The 20,778-nt window shown below is 41.5% G+C and overlaps 1 protein-coding gene across 1 annotated transcript; it reads right to left on the bottom strand.

Annotated features, from left to right (window-relative positions):
* Nucleotides 1-556: 556 nt before the first annotated feature.
* DPPA4 (developmental pluripotency associated 4) lies at nt 557-7,734 on the bottom strand. The gene is made up of 6 exons (XM_004675466.2): nt 7,675-7,734; nt 6,298-6,461; nt 6,163-6,213; nt 5,634-5,934; nt 3,607-3,802; nt 557-615 (listed from the first exon to the last, which is right to left on the bottom strand). The coding sequence occupies exons 1-6, from the start codon at nt 7,724-7,726 to the stop codon at nt 585-587; spliced, it is 795 nt and encodes a 264-aa protein (XP_004675523.2). The 5' UTR covers nt 7,727-7,734; the 3' UTR covers nt 557-584.
* Nucleotides 7,735-20,778: the final 13,044 nt, after the last annotated feature.

Raw genomic sequence — 20,778 nt, 5'->3', positions numbered from 1 at the left:
AGTGTTAGAGGAATGTTGAGGGGAAGACTTGGAGATTGTGACATTAGATTTCATCTGCCATGAGCAGGAAGGAGGGGTAAAGTTTTAACAATAGAGGACAAACTATCACAAAGTGGTTTTTTCTTTAAAAAAATCACAAGAATCACGCGAAAGTCATACTTTTTGGTTTAATCTAAGAACACAGTAACAATCATCTCCTAAAATATAATAGATAATGAATATTTTATATGTACATTTTAAAATGCAATATCTTATGCATTTATGATTTGGAAGTAACTCTACACACCTTTTTTTTAAGCCAGATTTACATATACATAAAAGTTGCAAATAGAAATACAGGCAAAGTGCCTCTTTTTTTTAATCCCAAAGACACCCCAAACATCCCATAAAAAAACTTTGAAAAAGTTTGTTTTATATACATAAGAATATTTTGTTTCACTTTAAGCTGAAAACACTTAAAATTCTGAAATCATTTAATTCATAATATAGGACGCATGGAGGTACCAGCGTTGGCTGTCAGTTGATTGTAGTTGTCTATCATTAAAATTAATCACAGCGGGTAACTTTTTCCTGGTAATATAATCTCACTGGAGGCTTTTCATCAATATCCTATTCCTATAAAGCAAATGAAATATTTTTAAAAAACAAACCAAAAGGAGATAAAATTGCATCCTTGAAAACAACCCAGAAACCTACTGCTGAACCAGTAAAACATTAGGCTCATAGGTAGGCTAAGTGACCATGTCATCAAGGAATGGCAGTCTTCTCTCTGTAGTGTTCACATTTCTGTCCTGTTCCAGGAAGGACATCTTTTACCACTACCCAACAGCCAAGCTAAAGCTTTTAAAAGGCTATCCAAAGTGACCCTAGCTTTATTCAACTTGCCTGGGATAAAGAAATGCAGCACAGGGGTTAAAGTCTCAGCACCATCAAGCTATTGCTAGCCACAGAGGCCAGAAATCTGACCCACAGGGTGCAGGAGACCTCTCCTGTTATGCCTGCTGACCCCTGCAACAGTGTATTTCAGTCAATCCACCTGTTCTGTTCTCTGCTGTCTCTGGTTTATCCTTCCTCCCTCAAACCTGCATCTCTGGCCTGCACCTCTGCACCTCAGCTCTTCTATGCATAAATGAATAAAAATAAGTCTTAAAAGAAAAAAGAGCTGCAGCAGTAAATATGACAGCCAAAGGGTTAGAGTGCTACAAACTCACTTCTGCCTGTGGGAGTCAGCCATGGTGTCAGCGCCTAAGAAGCTACTGCTCCTGAGTGGCAGGAAGGGAAGCCTTGCTGCTCCACCCCCTTTCAGGTTCTGTGCAAGATCTATCTCTGATGCTCAATAACCATGGTTACCAAAGGAGGGCCCCCAGCAGGTCTACTGAGAAGGAAGCCCAGGAACTTGCTGGGGTAAGGAGAGGTTCCCTGTCCTGCTATTCAAAGGCACTATTGTGTTTGCATCCTCCATTCCTAAGTTAAACTCAGAAGCATACTTGGCCTCCCTTCTGCAATACAAAAGAAATGAAAATTCCCTGTAAGCACCCTCCTCCTCTACCTTTCCGTTTTTTTTTTTACTGCAGAAAATACCTTCAGTTGTAATCTATGCCTTTTCCTTTACTCAACACCACCAGTATCTGTACTCTTCTATTTTACTTTTATACTACCCCAACAGATGTATAATTTGTTCTTTCTTCAACTTCATTTGATTACTTAAAAATACCCTAAGTGCAAATACCCTCATTAACTTTCTTGTCCCTGTTTTCTTCTTGTTCCTTTTCTGTTTCCTCTAACTTTTCCCTAAAATACTGTGCTGCTCTTAGAAGCTCCAGCCTAAACTGGCACAAATCCTCTTATCTCTTAAGTGTCTGAATAACCACCAAATAATATAGATGTCAGATTTCTCTTCTAGTTGTTCCCCAAGGGGCCAGCCCCTTTAAACATGGGAAAACTGACTTTCCTACAAGATTTTGGAATTGCTATTATACACTTCCCTCCTAGGCAATAGAAATCTCAACCCATTCACTTGCTTAAAATCCTTCAATGGCCTATCACCAGATAATGAGATGCAGGATGTCACTCTTTGTCTCTCCCCCAAAGCCTAGAAATGTCTGCAAAATTTTGCATATGTGCATTTTCCCTTAAACACAGAGGTCACCACAGTTGGTACTCTACAAACCTAAATACAGTGACCTTTTGGAAAATTTGCTTTATAGGCTATTTAAATTCCAGGTCACTTCTTCAAATGGTCTCCCATAGAAACAGGGCTAAGTCTAGGAACGCTCCTTGGCAGCATGCTTCTTCAAAAAAGTGATACCCATTTACCATCCATCACCATATCTGCCAGGTTTGGTTGCTTTATATTAATAAAATACTTCCCATCCTCATTTAGAAATAGGAAGCTAGGCCTCCATGGTGGCACAGGGGTTAAGTCTCAGTTCTATCAAGCTATAGCCAGCCATTGCAGCATGAGTTTGATCCCCAGCCAGGGAGCTGACCCACAGGTCAGAGAGCCCAGTCCTGCTGCTCCCCTCAGCAGTGCATTTCAGTAGATATGCCTGTTCTGCTCCCCACTCTGGCCTACATGTCATTTCTTATATGAACAAATAAAATAAATCTTAGAAACAAGAACCTTAATCAGCTAGTTGGGTATATACAGAGAATAAATTCATCAGAACAAATTGACCTTCCTCCAGATCAATAAATTTCATTAATTTGTTGATTGGTTTGGAATTTAAGTCATAGAAAAAAAGCATTTTTGGGTAACCTTCCTTCAGTTTTCTTCATAACTGTGCCTCTAAAGTTGGTTGTTAGTTAGTATAGCATAGTATAGTTAGTATAGTAAATTTTCAATAATCAAAATTTACTATAATTTGACTCCAAGCAAATGACATTGCTTGAAATATGTAAAATTGAACTCATTTCCATCTTCATGACTGTGTGCAGACTAAGTCTCAGTAGCTGAGAGAACTATTTGCTGTGTGCCTAGCAGTTCACCCACATTACTTCATTTAATTTTCACTGACTCTTCAGATAGACATTATTATGGCCATTGTGAGTGAGGAAACCAAAGCCTATTTTCCACTGTATTCTGTCACACTATCCCCCTTGCAGTTTCTACTTTGTCCCAAGTTCTTCCACAGACTTAGCACTGATCCCTATCTGAAAAATGTCCTTACTCATCCTTTCCATCCAGTTCATTCTTCTCTTCAGTTAGACAGTTCCCATGATACTAGCTGTCACATCACGTGGTTTTACTGACCTGCTGAGGATGCATCTGTCCTCAAACTGTAGGCTATTTAAAGGGCGCTTTCACTAGCCATTATTTCTGTATAGTGCACACACCAGAAACACAGTAATTGTACCATGCTTCTTCAGAATGATGGGGCTCCAAGGTACAAGCTTGAGGCTCATATAACACTCCTTCTAGGAATGTTCCTTTCTCAGAATACTCAGGTACAAGTACCTCAGTAGTCATTTTCTTAAAACTCTTACTGACACTTGGACTTGATGTACAAGGCTAAGCATATTATGTATCTTCTCTTCTCTCCTCCAACCCCCCCCCAAAAAAAAACAATGGCTGCTTTTGCTTTGTGGAAAACCCTGGGTAATTACCTTTGGACACATTTGGGGCACAACATATTGTCCTCCAGGTGTGAGGGCGGAAAATTGCAGGAGGGGAGCAGGAACAAGGCACATACTTGCCCTTGTTTCTCAGGTACCCATGCTTGTCCCCCATGAAACTGAAGGCGCACCCAGCCTTCTCTCTCTGAAGAGAGACATCTTCCATGAATAACACACCACCTAACATCTGGGAACAGAAAGAGTTAATTATGAACAGAGCAACCAAATCCTACTGTTTAGACTGCATCTTGACCTTTGATTCTACTCCCCCCCACCCACACAAGTGACAGCTCCAGTATAAAAACTCTGTAATCCTAACTACACCTATCCCGTCTGGCTCTTCATAAACACTACAAATCTGTTCCTGTTAAAACTTCAAGTAGAGGCAGAAAATAGAGCTGAAAGTGGCACTGATACAGTTACAAATGCCTGCTCTCTCAGATAAGAATCAATCAGTTTGTCTTCCCCTATTTCTTACAATATTCCCCTTGTTTGACAGGCTTGTCTTCTTGCATCCCAAGGGAGATGGAGTTAAACAGCAGTTGTTCAAAAAAAGTAAGCTGAGCCCACCAGTCACTGTGTGGACAGCGCCACCCCTCCCTTTTGCAAACCACTGGCTCATCTGCGCCTTCCTCCCCCTCTTTGTATAAATAACCCTGGACCCTGCCAAAAAGGAGGATGGTGGTCTTTTTAGAAATGAATCTGCTGCCCTCCTCATTTCTCAACAAATTAAACTACTTTCTTTCTCCTCAAATTGTTCCCTTTTATTGGCTGTGGGAAACTGAGGCCAGTGTTTGGTATCAGCATAGCTGCATGCAGGTCAATGATAATGCACAGGAGCAAAACTCTCCATCTCCATCCAGGTGTTCACCTGGGGCTCAGTGACAAAAAGAAAATCAGACTACCCAGTGTCCATTCAATTGTGTGGCACTCACCACAGAGAAGCTGTCAGGAAAACTAGTCCAAGGCGATGGGTTACAAATTTAAGTTATAAAATATCTTCCACAACGGCCAATGAATTGGTAGAGTAACATCAGGACAAAGAAAAGCAGTTTTAGGTCCCAAGGGCAACAAAGGATGGATAAACATATGAAAGGAACTAATGGAGTAAGTTTTGTTTGCAGATTCATCTGATGGATCTCTTAGCCTCTTAAGAATCTGTTTGCAGCAAAGGGACAATTTCTATTCTGCCTGTGGCCACAATCAGAGAACTTTTCCTGGGTTTGCTATGTCTTTGTCTTTAGCCCAATTTTCATGTTAAAGATCATATTCTGGAAAACCATATTTTGGTTTCATCCCATAGAAACATTAAACCGGACTAGTCTGGGAAGGCTTTTGTCAAATAGTGTCAGCTCTTTTCAGTAGGCATTGTGTTAATCAATTTATGATGATCCTGAAATTTATCTTCTGTCATTCTTAAAACATTTGAGGTGGATATAATGACTAGCCTGTTTTACAAGGAAACTGAAAACTGGCTTAAATAATTTTTTAAATTGAAGGAACATTGATTTCTAACGTGGCCTAAGTTTCAGGTGTAGAGCTCGATACTTTGACATCTGTATATAACACATGCTGATCACCACCAAAAGCACAGTTTCCATCCATCACCAATCAAATGACCCACAAACCCAATTCACTCACCCTCAACAACTTTCCATTTACTAATAGGTGCTAGAAGATCCAGGCTCAAGCTCAGCTGATTCTTACATAATCAGCCTTTTAATTCCTTAAAGAGGAAAAGAAATGATACCAAGCAGATTGCTATCCCCGCCTGATGGCAAAACAATAGCAGTGGTTTTCAGACCACATTATCAACATGGCCTGGGAAGCTGCCAGAAAAACAATACCTAGGCCCTATAGCTCAGGCCTAATCAGAAACTAAGAGGAAGCGGGATGGGGCCCCCAGGACTCACCAGCTCTTGATGACTTTGATATAGCCTAAAAGTGATCCCAGGTTAACATTTAACTTTATGTGCTGATCTGGACCAGAACTAGCTCTTACTATTGACGGGGCTTACCACTCAACTCTGGTGGTGACTGTACTTCTTGTATTCCCTCCATCCGTCCAGCCATGGCAGTAATTCTGGTCCATGAGGCAAACACAGCATCTTGGGCAGATGTTGTCACAAGCACGGTGTCAACTGCTTCAAGAGTAGAAGCTTCAAGGACAGGGGCAGGCCCCACATCCACAGGAGAAGCAGTTACTTTAGGAGTATTAGTTTCCTCAGAACTCTCTGGAGTTATTTTCCCACTGCCTAGCAATGCTCTTAGCTCTGATTTCTTCAGGATCCTGGCCTCCTTTGCAGTGTTGGGAATATCCTACAAATTGGTTTTAAAAGATTAAAGTGATAATTACAAGCACAGTCCAATATTTGTTGTTCTTTGCAATAGCTATAAAGTAAGGGCATCTTGTTCCTTCTCAGAATGAGGCATAGTGTAGGGAAGAAGAAGCTGAAACAATTCCTTTACACACTTTTTTCTCTAAAATAGGCAATTGGATTGAGAACAACATCTTCTACTCTGCCAAATTTCCTATAAATTACTCACCTTTTGATTTGGATATGCATATTCACAGATTCTCTTATAAACTTCTAATTTCTAAGACAAGAGAAAAATGAGTTAGTTGTCATAGTAAGGATCTCACCCTTCACCCCAGCTGCTTAGTCTCTCACCCAAGCTCACCTGGCCTTTGGTGCTCAGCTTTAGTTCCCGGCCCCAGGCACGCACAATGTCCCGGTGCAGCAGGTTGATGGGTGGAATTTTCAAGGGCAGTGGAGGAATTGGTATCTTCTTCCGTTCAGGCTTTACTCCGTCATTGTCTTGTGCTTTCTCTGGCTTGCACGAAGCTGAAGAAGGGGAATAAATTAGTGATTAACTTTTGTGTTACTTTTTAAAATGTTCAAAGTACGATCACTTTTAGTTTTCATAGCCAATTCCCATTTTTTCAGCTAAGTGATTTGCCAAGGGCCACATTACCTCCAAGGGACAGAACCTGATAAATGGGCTGGATACTTCTGCAACTCAGTTTTTACTTCCTAAAACTCCCTACCATTTGCTCCTTTGTAGATGTCTAACTCACAGGCTCCAGGTTCCACTAGAAATTGTACTTTTAAGGGGGTGCTATTTTAAAAAATATTTACGTATGCATACAGAACCGGGGTGTAGGCCAGAGGTGAAGGGGCGGTTAAAGGATTTACCAGAGATAGAGTGGGGGGCAGAATAGGTGGATTTTGACGAAGTACACTGCTGAGGGGAGCAGCAGGTAAGACAGACATCTGCTGTGCCATATGGGCCACCTCCCTCGCAGGGGATAGGACTCACACTGAGGAGGCTGCAGCCAGTTTTGCAGTGCTGCACCTTAACGTGTCGGGCCCAGGGGTTGCTAGTTTTAGATCTGTGATTATAAACGCTCAAAAGTTGCCTTGCCCTTTCATTATAAAACAAACCACCAACAATGCTACACACATCCACTAACACTAATAATTCTGCCAACTCAGCCCTCAAGGTTACATTGGGGTCTCCAGCTACTGCATCTCACCATCTTAGCAAAAGATATACAGGAAAGACAGGCCATACTCCAGAATAGACAAAACAATGCTATGAATAGTTCCTCAGACTTATCAGTTCACACAATACCAGTGAGCTGTAGTCTAGATGTTTTCACCTAGTGACTCCATAGACGTTGTAATTGTTCCCTGTCATCCAAGGTTGGCTTTATCCTTCTGTTATAAAACAGGAAATGAACTTTCAAGAATGGAATTTTAATTTTACAAGCAGCCAGTCACCAAATTACTTTATGCTGAGATCCTTAACTCCAAACTGTTAGTTAAGGCAAAAATAGTTATCGGAACCAAATATATTATGGGAGTTTGGAGACAGAAAAAGTTTTAACAGATGTGACTCAAGGAGAGCCTCAGGGAGATAAAGTTTAGACTAGACTTCTAAGAAATGTAGTATCTACAGAGTACAGGGGGGAAATTTCTTCCAAAACCCATCAGAAAAATTCATCAGGTTTCTTAGGCCCTAGTGAAAGCACATTTGAGGGTTTGTAGATGTTACCTTTGTCCTCTTTCACACTTCTTTTTCGTTTGGTCCCCTTTGCTGAGATCATTTTTTTCGTAGTTGATGTACTTTCACTAGAAGTTCTGTGTTCCTCTATGGATACGTTTTTGCATTGGAAATAAAGATTTTCTTCCCCCAACTTCCTTGTGGAGTTCCACTGCAGACAGAAGAACCAGTCAGTCATTCCTATGATGCCCACCCACCACAAACACCACTGGCTATAAGATCTTAAACTCACATACAAAGCAGCAAGATGGTCACTGGACTCCATGCTACCAGTATGGATTCTCCTCTGGGTACCATCTTAAGTCCAAGGTTCATTTATGAGGGAAGCAATGAGGTCAATTTGAAAGTATAAGACAGGAAATATGGCTCCAAACCAAAATACAAAGATAAAGCAGAAAAATTGGTGGGGGTAGGGATCATTCATTTGAGGTAATTGGTTTAAGGATCTGAATTTCCTAAATAAATATTTAAATGCATTGAGAAAAAAAATGTAATCCAAATTTTACCCAAAATCTAGAATACACTGCTTTGGGGTAAACTTAAAACACCTATTAAATCCCCAAACTTTCCCATTCCTTCATTCTTTACCTCTTCCAAGTAAATGGATTTTTTGCTATTGGTAAAGGGATGCTAAGCATCCATTCAAAGACTTGTTCTTAGCATGAAAATGTCTTTATACAACCTACCAGCTTTCTGAATTGCTCTCCATTGCCGCAAGACCTGGTCGAATTCCTTTTCAACTTATCTACTTTGGCTGGAAAGATTATCTCTTAGCTCCACCCTATACTCCACACCCACCCATATCTATTGGTATTTAAATCTTACTTCTCATTCCTCTTTCAAAATTTCCTTTCAAGTACTAGTTCAACTGAAAAATCTTTCTAGTCCAATAGACCTAGTTAAATCTACACATTGCATCATTACTAACTCTTTGCCAGTTGCAAATTTACCTTTGCTTATATGATTTGATCAATACTTGTTACTCTGTTTGACCGTAAATTTCACAAAGGTAGAGTCCCTACTTTTCAACCTGGACTCAATAAATATGGTGACTTCTTTTTTTATCTTTGTTTTTAAGATGCAGAAGTGGAGGCTAAAGGTTACATAACTAAGGGACACAGGTAAGCATATTAGGTTGACGGTTTTCAATCCAAATACGCTTGCTCCCAAACATAAATCCTTTCAACTTCAACCCCAGGTGGGGGTTCAAAAAAAAATTAGCACTTGTATGACATTTTTACATTTCCAAAGCAGTTTTACATTAGCAGTCGAATTTTATATTTGCACAGCCCTTATGAAAAGTCCTCACTTAGGGTTTCAAAGTCTTAAAATTACAGGGCAAAAATGACCAATTCTAGGAAAGTAACGCATTCATTTTCTAGGTATGGTAGTTCAGTTGTTCTCGAACAAGTCTAAATGCCTCTCCGTCTTTAGATTCTGTCTAAAGTGCTTGTGCATATGTCTGACTGATTATTTTTGGTCCTAAGGACCCTGGGGAAAAGACGGTCCAAACCAAGCACCTGTGTTTCAGGACCTTCTTTCCCAACATTAACTCAATTCCCTTTTCCCAGAGTCTTTCCTCCTCTCCCCTTTTCTTCTGTAAACATTTCCCTCCAGTGCCTGCTACTTGAGGTGCAAGCAGGATAAAGCACCTCTTTTAAACCGTAAGAAACCTTATTTCTTACTGACTCTTCACATCAAATAACCATCTGCATTCATTTTCAAGATCACCTTTACCAAACATTAAAGGAAGAAATTCTAAGGCACTTTCTTTTCTCCTTGATGTAAGGATCGCAAGTGCCGAGGAAGAGAAACATGAGAAAACTCACAAAACTGACAACAAACAGGTAAATTTGTATTTAATTCTATTAAATTGTACCCGGATATTTACCTCTTTGCCTCTTGAATTCTCCATACTCAAGAAGTTGAGCTTGATATTAACTTGGCAGTTCTGAAATGGCCCCTAGCCCGACTGCTGTTAAAAAAGTCTCCTCCCACTTCCTGCCACTGAAGACACTTTTCTTTGTCTCCTCCTCCCTCCCCTCTCCCGCCCCCCCCCCCCACTACTTGTGAATGCAAAATTGTCTACTTTCTATTCTGGCGGTGACTTTAGTATTGATGGATATATTAGGGATACCATTTCCTCTCCTCGTGTGTAAACCCTTTAACGTAATTATAGATGGTGTGGTTCACAAACATGGTGGAATTGAAAGTGCCTTCAGGAGATTTCTAAATTGGGGGTGGGGGGGTGGGGGGAAGTGTCACTACAGACCTCTGAATGAGATGTGTGAAGGGATTTAAGGATCGGATTTGTGGAAACCATAGAAACTTAGGACCAAACCGGTGTCTCAAAAAGTGAAACTGCACTTTCGGTCCATTTCTTTTTATTAAGATTCATTTATTTATTCACACAGGACCTGGGGTACTAGTCAGAGGTGTGGGGGTGGGGGTGGGGGGGTGAGAGGATCACCAGAGACAGAGTGGGGAACAGAACAGGTGGGAGAGGTAGAGGTCGTCCACACCAAGTGAGTCACCTGCCAGGTCGGGGTTCGAACTCTTCCAATAGTGGCTGCGGCCAGATTCTTAGTGTTGTGCTTTAACCTGCTGCGCCACTAGGGAGGGCTCTTCAGTCTATTTCTTCGCCTTTTTTTTTTTTTTAGTTTATTTCTTAAGCAAGTTACCCTGCCAATTCAAACTCGAGCTTTTCACCTCTATTACTAGTAAGCACCTTCTCATCTTTCAACAACTAATAATACAGCTGTCAAGTCTTTTAATGATTTGTTATGTGCCAAATTTAGATTTGAGAGTTCACAATCACTAATTTTATTATTCTTTTGTTTTTTGCTTCATACCAGTGTTTTTAGGGGTTCCATGTTTACTCCTCAACAGATTTTATGCATTTTGCATTTGCTTCTTTACTCAGCTCATCTAGTGCTAAAAGGTCACTCATAGTGCTAAAGGGTCACTCATTAGCTCAATGAGTGCTAAGGGTTATTCTTGATCAAACATCTTTATAACAAGACTCGTTGACAAGCCCTGAAGTTTCTGCAAGAGCTTCGTTAATTTCAGTTACCTTAGCGGAAGAAAGAGTTCACTAGCAGCTTTCCTAATTTCCCAAGCACCAGCTCATGTTGTTTGCTCAATTTTGCCCTAACTTCCAGCAGACTATAGTAAACATGTCCAAAGCTTCCTGTACAAAGTTGCTGATCCCCACTGTTCCAATATGATCTTTTGTTGTTATCCATCTACGTTTGTGAATTTCCTGACCTAGAGCAGAGCAGAGTCCTTGCACAGCTCGCAGACCCCACCAGCACTGTTCACAGTGCCCAAGTCCCTGCAGGCAGGGCTCTGGCTCACAACAGGTGTGCAGACTGCTTGTGGGGAGCAAGCTGCTTTCAGCCGGCTGTGGGCTCCTGGCAGAGATGTCTTAGTGTGGAGAGTGTAGGAGAGGGTAGCTGCTTAGCCAGGAAGCACCTCAGACCCACCAGCTTCTTTACTTTAGAGATCACAAAGGTATGAATGAAAATGCCTTGATAACTTTCTTGGTTAGAACAGTAAGTGAGAAAGCCAGAAATCAAGTCTTAGGTCGGCCTGATTCTTTCCTCGGAAACCCTGATCTACTGACTCCCAAGCAAGTCAAGATTCTCCTGGTAGAGTGTTTTAAATCTACCTCCTCAGATAACTCATTGTGGTCCCGCTGTCCAGATCAGAGGAGTGAACTGAAGGGATCTCCTCTGTTAAAGACTGGAGACAATGGGATTCAGATCTTCCTTGGTCAGAGTACAATTGGTTCTATTCCTTTCTGGTTTGTTTTGCCAGCATCTCATTCCCCTAAAATGAGATGATTCTTACCTAGAATGGAGGTAAAAATCTGCTCACAAAATAGAAATGCCTGGAAGTAGGAAGTAAGTAAATGGAGACCTAGGTGGAGTGACATGTGGGCCTGAACAAGCAGAGGGTAGAGCAGGTATTTAGACTCTTAGTATTGAAGCCTCATGGACAGCTGCTATCCCCTAAAGGATAGTGACCTGGCCACAACCAATCCTCTATTTTTGTATAGTAACATTCATTCCCTGTTCCCATCTATTTCCATTTTGTACAGCTCCTCTGAGTTCCTTTCTACTTGCTAGGTCGGACATTGTCTATTTGAGCAATTTTTTCCACAAATAAACTTAAACATATGCTTTAATTTGTCTATTTAATACCCTTTTTTCCCTTGCTGTGAATACTCCAGTCTCTTCCTTGCTTGTAAAATGGGAATCATGAAAATATAGTAGCCCCAACTTTGTGGGGCTGCCAAGGTGGACTATCCGGTATACTGAATGGATAGAATCTGGAGCAGCACATATTGGATCGATACTATGTGTTTCAATTAGGAGAATGTTGAACAAGAATACAAATTGGAGAGAAGTATGCATTCCTGCCAGATTTTCTTTTTTTCTTCATTTTTGTGTATGTTTCCTGTTACCCAAAAAGGTTTTAATTGAATAAAATGACCAGAGTTAATGAGGCCTTTAGTTGTCTACCTGGAGGCAATAAATCTTCGAAAGTCATTAATCTGCATTTACAGCAAACAAAACTGGATTTTAGCATGTATAATCATGATCTCTCATGTGATGATGTGATGGAATGGTGAGATTTGGTGGGAGGTATGATTGTGGAGGCTGATTGGAGCACTTGTTTGAATCTCTCTGTACTTATTTAAGATTTACATATAGTCCAGTTCATATCTAGTCTAAGACACTAGCACAGGCTGATTTTAAGTATCCTCTCTCATGGGAAACAGGTGAGTCATTACAAGTAAATATAGACAGTATGGTAGGTCATTAGCTATGTATAGCTGAAAAAATGGAAACATCTGGAAGAGAATGCTAAAGCTGATGAAAATAACCAACCAACCAACCAACCAACCACTTTTGTCTATAAACACTCTCCCAATTTCCTCCCTCCCTTTATCTAGTTCGGCATTAATGATAAAAAGGGTTGTTTTTGAAATGCATTGGGGCTGATAACATAATGGAGGAGAAATATTGATAAAATCACTTCACAGTAAAGCTTATGTTTAATGATATGTTTCAGAAAAGCAGCACAAGCATGACTTTAAAATACACATTGTATCTTTAAAAGCGAGGAAGCTGATTTATATAGTAAACAAAAGATGCTTGAAAAGATTTTCGAGTGAAGAAAATCCCAAATAAATACTTAAAAAAAACCCAAGTCTTCAGTTACCTCACAGTAGGAGGAATGCTGAGAGCACACACAGTGTTTGAATTACATACCATGAATTACAGCCTAGTTTCCTTAGGCATCTACTTTAAAGAACAAGACATTCTACTCTGAGGCATATTTACTTTAAAGTTGTTGCCTGTAATGCTGGGTCCTGCTGCCTCTCACAACTGAAAGCCAATAAACAGGGGCCTCCCTGGTGGCCCAGGGCTTAAGTCTCAGCGCTATCACCTCTCCATGGCCTGAGTTCCATCCCCACTGGGGACTGACCCACATGGTACAGGAGGCCTCTCCTGTCTCACCCTTGCTCCCCTCAGCAGGATATTTCAGTCATCTGCCTGTTCTGCTCCCCATTCTGTCTCTGGTGATTCCTTTCACTATACCCCCCATGCCTCTGACCTACACCCCAGTTATTCTACAATAAATAAGTCTTTAAAAATAAAGCCTATTGGAATAGACAGAGGAATTATAAAAAGTGTGCTTATATAGATAGCTGACTGGGGATCTGTGAATGGTGGTTATATCATTCCAAGGAAATGATTCTAGCATCTCATTTATATCTAGCTGGATTTAAAAAAATATATTTATTTATGCATACAGAACCGGGGTGCAGGGACAGTGAGAGGATTCACCAGACAGAGTAGGGAGCAGAACAGGCAGATCGACTGAAATACGCTGATGAGGGGGGGAAGGGGGTGAGGCAGGAGAGGTCTTCTGTGCCATGTGGATCACCTCTGGGGCTGGGGTTCAAGCTTGCACTAAAGCAGCTATAGCGAGCTTGAAGAGCTGCGTCCTATCCCATTGCACCACCAGGGAAGGCCCCAACCTAGCTGTTTTCAGTTGAACAAAATCAGTCATAAGTGAATCAGTTCATCAAAACAACTAGGCATAGTTAATGTTCTTGGCATTCAGCATGCTCAGTCCTCAGAACTTGTTACTCATGTCCCTATTATCTTGATCTTGGTACATCCTGGTCTGCTTGGTTAAATTCTGATGGTGTTAATGTTAATGTCAGGCACTCATTCTGGCATCCTTCGGGCAGGAATCTCACTTCAAAGCAAGAGTTTCAGTTAAAAAAAAAAACCAAAAAACATCATTAGTCATATAGTGTGTATGTGCGGCCTGTGCTCAGATTCCTATACCTGGTATGTTCCCTTCCTTTTCTCCCTGGCCCCCTATCAAAGCTACTGAAACTTAGGGGTCTGGATCCTACGTGCACTAGCTTATTTTGGTTCTTGTGAAGGCCCTAATAATTTTGATACTGGGCAAAACTAAGGAAGATTCAGTGACCCCTAAACTGATAAGTGGGAATTTGGGAGAAACCTGTCTCCTGTTCTAAGGGGTTGTGCTCACTCATGAGCATAAAAAGCAAAATAATCAAACTTTAGTGTGTGCAATGATTTTTAATTGGTATGTGAGGTTCAGAGAGAAGAGAGAGGAGAAGTAAAGCAAAATACTAACTCCCAATGAAGCTCTGAAATCCTCCATCCCCTCATTGACAAACATACAGCCAAGCAGCCAGGATCCAAAGCAGAGCAACCAAGACCTAAGAGCAGAGCCACCAGGACACCTGAATCCAAGGCACTTCCCAGCGGGAAACAAAAGCTAGAAATTTTACAGGGCCCATCAGACTGGGAGAAGATGAGAATCAAAGTTCAAAATGTACCAACCAAGCTGAATCCACCACAAGGTGTAGGTGGAGGCTGCCATGGTCTCTCAAGGAAGCAGATTTTGCTGCTTGTCAAAATGTTGAAGCTGGGGGGCTCTCTCTGGTGGTGCAACGGGTTAAAGCACCGCATTATGAAGCTCTCTGAAGCCACTGCAGCACGAGTTGGATTCCCAGCAGGGAGCTGACCCACATGACGTGGCAGACCTCTCTTACCCACCTGCTGCTCCCCTCAGCAGTGTATTTCAGTACATCTGCCTGTTCTGCTCCGCACTCTGGTGAATTCTCTCACCCACCACACCTCTGGCATGTACCCCAGTTCTGTAAGCATAAGTAAATACATCTTTAAAAAAAAGTGTTGAAGCTGGCAAAGAGAAAAGACCAAGACCTGCTTCTGTTCAACATGGCCACCTAGCTTCCTCTTCTTTCCCATCTCCTACTTGCTTCAGGATGTCTGGTTTATAGCATGTCCAGAATTGTAATGCTAAAGGCCTTACAGGGGCACAGAGATGGGGGTGAGGGAGGGCACTGGCTCATTCCTGTGACCTTGGCAAGCGTTCTTCCCAACCACTGCAACACAGCTATTCCTCTTGCAATTTTATATTCTGTTTTTGTTTATTTATTTTAAATATTTATTTGTGGGATGGGGTGAGAGGGCTCACCAGAGACAGAGTAGGGAGCAGAACAGGCAGATGTACTAAAATCCACTGCTGAGGGGAGCAGCAGGAGAGACAGGAGAGGTCTGCATGCCATGGGGGTCACCTCCCGGGCTGGGGATCAAACTCGCATTGAAGAGGCCGCGACTCGCTTGCAGTGCTGCTTCCTAACTGTTGCACCACCAGGGAGGGCCCCGATGTCCATCTTTTTATCCTCTTGTAGTACTAGTGACAAGTAACTGTGCGTCCTAGAGGCATCACAGGGACATATACAATTTAGTACACATTCAAAACAGATAACACTTGGGACACACACTGCATTAGAAAAACAACAACAACAACAACAAAAAAACTGCATGCTTTCTCTCAGGCCTTTGGTACTGGCAGGAGGGACAAGCGTCTCAGTCTTCATACTGCCAGGGGACACCACAGCCCTGTCACTATCAGACGTGGCCCAACAGCCAGTACAAGAAAGCCCACTTGGCAGCTCTTTTGGAGGCACTTCCCTGGCCAAAGAAATTGTGCTTGATAAAAAGGGGGTGAAGCCGAAAAGTCAAAGTCTGCCATCAAGATGGGCATCTGAGTAATCAAGATAGGAAAACCAACCAATGGTGGTTGCTTAAATTTTCTTGAGGAAAATGAAGACATTTTAATTGCTGGTTAGGATAGCAAAGGTCATGGTGCCGGTGACATGCCTATCGAAATGTTTTTCTGTTGACCTTATATAAAGGCACGAATGAAAGACCAAGATCATATGTTTTGATGGTGAAAACACAGTTGTAGTAAGTTTTCATGTCCAAGAAAACAAGGTGGCACTTTCCTTAGATTCTGAGGCTCTGGCAAGGCTACAGGGTTTAGCAAGTGTCTCTTGAGTGGTTTTTTTTTTTTTTTTAAAGATTTATTTATTTAAGGCCCTCCCTTCCACATGAGTTCGATTCCCGCCTGCCCCAGAGGTGACCACATGGCGTGGCAGACCTCTCCTGACCGCCCGCTGCTCCCCATCAGCAGTGAACTTCGTCGATCTGCCTGTTCTGCACCCCACTCTGTCTCTGGTGAATCCTCTCACCCTCCGCATCTCTGGCCTGTACCCCAGTTCTGTATGAATAAATAAATCTTAAAAAAATATATATTAAAAAAAAAGATTTATTTATTTATGCATACAAGATCTGAGGTTCAGTCCAGAGGTGTGGCGGGGAGAGAGGTGAGAGGATTCACCAGAGACAGTGTGAGGAGCAGAACAGGTGGAACTACTGAAATATACTGCTGAGGAGAGCAGTAGGCAAGACAGGTCTGCTGCACCCTGTGGGCCAGCTCCCTGGCCAGGGAATGGAACTATTGCTGCAGTGACTGCGGAGAGCTTGATAGTGCTGAGACTTAACCCCTTGTGCCTTCGAAGAGTCCCAGCTCTTGAGTTTTCATTCTCAATTTGTGCCATTTCTCTGGAGCATCCGCATAGAGTCCACAGCTGTACAGCTATCATGGTAGCTCTGTGCTCCTAGTTTAAGTCAAATAAATTACTGAGGCCTTTTGAGGTCAAAATAAATTCTAGCTATCAGTATATCAGGAGATTCAGAACTGCCATGAAAGGATATTTGGGAGATTCCTGAAGTGTGTTCTTCAAGGCAGCTATAGAGCCTGGAGACTGATCAGCATCAACTTCCTGTCAGTCATTTGCTGATACCTTGCTAGGGGAGAGGCAGCACCAGTCTGCAGGCTTTAATAAACCAATTTCAGTTGAAAATAGGAGGAAATACCTGGCACTGTACTAGTCTTAATGATCATATAAACTCCCCTAGACTCTTCAGAGGGAAGGAAAGCGAGCACAAAGATTTAAACATGCTGTAATGGGTGAGACTGTTTATTCAGGTTCCAATGTGAGGGCAGAATTCCTCCTTCCTTCTTCACATCAGTGCTCCTACTAGTCTGTTTTGCAGTACTGAGGCCACATCTTCATTCTCACAGTTGCTCTGTGTGTTTAGGGTTCATTTTTCTCCCCCGTGCCACTGTAATAGCCTCCTTATTGATTCAGTCACTCTTCATTCGGCCTCCTTCCTCATGAGTCCTGAAGACTGCTCTCAGTCTCCAGGGGATGTGAATGGCCTCCCTTGGAGTCCTTTGAACCTAAGCAACCCAGTGGCTCAGAATAGAAAACTTGAGTACATGAGGCTTTTTTATTCCATAGATAACCATCCTAAGGAATTAGGAATGAGAGTTTATAAAAGTAGGCTTAATTTAATTCTGCAGCATATGTGCATTTTTGCTCAGAAGACTTAACTCTTGTTAAGTATAATTCACTTTCTGGTGGCTTTAAATTTTACTGGGCTCTGAAATACAGCGGCTTTTATCATAAGAATTGCTTTCCTCCTGAGCTAGAAGCATAACCATGCATACAACAGTAAGAGTAACTTAAATGAGAGTGATTACTAAATAACTGCAGTTTCAAAGAAGATAGGTAATGACACTTTGCATTCATACAAACCTGCCTTTCGTGTGAGTATCTCAAAGGCAAAATGTGGCTGGTGCTGTGTTGTGGTTAAAAATTACAACTGTGCAATTTCCTTATTCCTGAGTGTTTTCCTTCTCAAATATGATACTGAGTTAAAATCATCTCTAGCTTTCAATGAGCATTGATTTGAACACAGCCTGCGCTTTCTTTTTTGCCCATCCCTCTCACACTAACTAAGAGGCAAATGCATCAAATGGACCACCTGCCTTTGTAATTTTGAAGTATTTGCTATCATTGGGGAAAAACATGGCAAGGGATGGATGGGCATCTTTCTGAGATTCTACAGAGGAAAAATACACAGATGAAGATAGAGAGGGAGTATCTTTTGCTTCTTCAGAATCAGTTCAACCTCAGAACTGATACTTCAAAACTGTACTAGGGTGCCAAAAGGGAGGATGGGGAGAGGGGAAAAAGGAAAGTGAGCTTATTATACTGTGGTCAAAGGTTATTAGTGTTTTGGTGATTAGGGTGGTTGTTATTATACATTTGTAAAGGTGTAAACCTGCACCTCTGTTTGTAATATCTCTAATTACCACTGTGATTATTCCTATTTTACAGATGAGAAAACTGATGGTCAGAAGGTTATTCAGCATCATATAATCAATGCAAGGTGGTGGTGGGGAGGGTAAGATTCAAGTTCAGATGCTCTGACTTAGTATCTACAGATGTTTACCCCTAAGCTGTGGCTATCAATGTGTGAACCCTGACCACCAACATCTGTGATCGTATTAGAAGTGAAAATTCTCCATTTCTACTCATATCTTCTGGATAATAAGCTCTAGGGCATAGAAAGCTATTTTTGAAAATGCCCTGTAGGTGATTTAAAGCATGCCATGTCCTAAATTATAGAACAGTGTTGTCTAATTGAACTCTTTGGGATGATGGAAATGTTTTTGTACTCTGCTGTCTAATAAGGTAAGTAGCAGCCGCATTTGACTATTGAATATTTGAAATGCAGTTAGTGACTGAGAAAATATATTTTTAATTTTATTTAGTCACCTAGGGCTAAAAACTATCAAGTTGGATGGCACAAGTATTATCTCCTTACAGCCTTGACTTTGGTTCTCTTTTAGAGAATCCTCAACATTAGGATGTGCTGCTAAAAGGTTCAGTTAGCAACAATTATAGCAGGATGGTGTGAGAAGTACATTGAAATAAGTGCAGTTGTAGGCAGAACACATTATCCAAGAAACTACCCACATTGCTGTGTGTGTATTTGGTTTTTAAAAGTTCAGATGGTAGGATTCAGTCCACATGATCATTTTTATTAGCCTACATGATACCAACTATAATGATTAGATTGTTTAGACACATTGAGGAGTCCAATATTAATTGTGAACAGTGGCTCTGATACACGAGAGAGAAGACTCTTCAACTATTGACCTAGATATGACTTTGCTAAAAGGTCATAAAATATCTTTATTGAATACATCCTTTTCTTTTAAAGTATATAACAATATGTGTATGATAACTCATTTGATCTGATTCAAAGGCAGTTTACTAACAAGATGTGAACTCTTTATTTTTTATTTAAAATTTTTATTTATTTATGCATATACAAGAACTGGGATATAGCCAGAGGTCTGGGGGTTGAAAGGACTCACCAGAGATGGAGTGGAGAACAGAACAAGCTGATTGACTGAAATACACTGCTAAGGGGAGCAGTGGGCCAGACAGGAGAGGTCTGTTGCACCACGTGGGTCACCTCCCTGGCTGGGAATCAAACTCATGCTGCAGTGACCACAGATGGCTTCATAATGCTGAGCTTTTACCTGTTGTGCCACCAGGGAGGGCCTCTTTGTTTTTTAAATGTTTGTTTTATTTATGTATACAAGAACAGGGCTATAGGCCAGAGAGGTGGGGAGGAGGGTGATGAGAGGATTCACCAGAGACAGAGTGGGAACAGAGCAGGTAGACTGACTGAAATACACTGCTGAGGGGAGCAGCAGGTGAGACAGGAGAGGTCTGCTGCAACTTGTGGGTCAGCTCCCTGGTCAGGGATAGAACTCCTGTTGCAGTGGCTGCTGATAGCTTGATAGTGCTGAGACTTAACCTCTTGCACCACCAGGGAGACCCAAGATGTGAGCTCTTTATGCCATTAGGAAGTAGCCAACCTGAAAGGCAATGAATATGGAAGAGTCACTTCATGACTATAACCTGGTTTGAAAGTGGTGAAAATGAAGAGAACAATGTCATATGCTCTGTTGTAAACCAAAGTAAGGTGAATAAAAAGAGTATATCAGTGCTTGAATTTATTTACAGCTATTCAAAGGAGAAAGAAACTCCAACTAGCAAACAGTAACATTCTTGATACTACAGTGAAGCAGATGTTAATAATATTATATCTCCTCAGTTCACCTTGGGAAGTTCATTAACAAGCTCCAAGGGTCAATTTCAACACACATTATTGACTCCTTAGGGGTCAGCTCTGAGGAGAATTTAATGATGAGCACAGCTGTGTTCCTGAGAGAGGCATGATGGGACTTGTGCTTGCGGAAAATTACTCTGGTGTGAGGGTCTGTGGTGGGACTTCCTCCTAGGGAACACAAAGACCAGAATGAAGTGGTGTTGGAGGGTCTGGGAAGGCAAAGAACCTATGTGAAACATTGTAGAGCTAGGCTCCCAAGGTAACTTATTAGATATGGATGGTTGAACTTTGTCATTCATAAAAGCTAAATTTAAATATGGGTACCAGGAAGATAGTGTTATTTTCAGTTCACTTTTTTGGGTAAAGATTTATTTTATTTTATTTTATTTATGCATATAAGAACTGGGTGTAGAGTACCAGAGACAGAGTGGGGAGGAGACCAGGCAGATAGACTGAGATACACTGTGAGGGGAACAGGAGTGGTCTGCTGTGACATGTGGGTCAGCTCCCTGGCCTGTTATCAAACTTGTGCTGCAGTGGCTCTGAATAGCTTCATAGTACTGGAACCTAACAGAAGGCCTCACTTTACTTTGAACCAAAAAGAAGACGTGGAAAGAGGGTAATGTGTCAAGGACTTGAGGGATTGTAACATCTAGCTGCTGGTGATAGGTTT

The sequence above is a fragment of the Condylura cristata genome, unplaced genomic scaffold, assembly GCF_000260355.1.
Source record: "Condylura cristata isolate star-nosed mole 26May11 unplaced genomic scaffold, ConCri1.0 scaffold00003, whole genome shotgun sequence".
Taxonomy (NCBI): domain Eukaryota; kingdom Metazoa; phylum Chordata; class Mammalia; order Eulipotyphla; family Talpidae; genus Condylura; species Condylura cristata.
The sequence above is the reverse complement of the archived record's forward strand: the minus strand, read 5'-3'. Positions and strand labels throughout refer to the sequence as shown.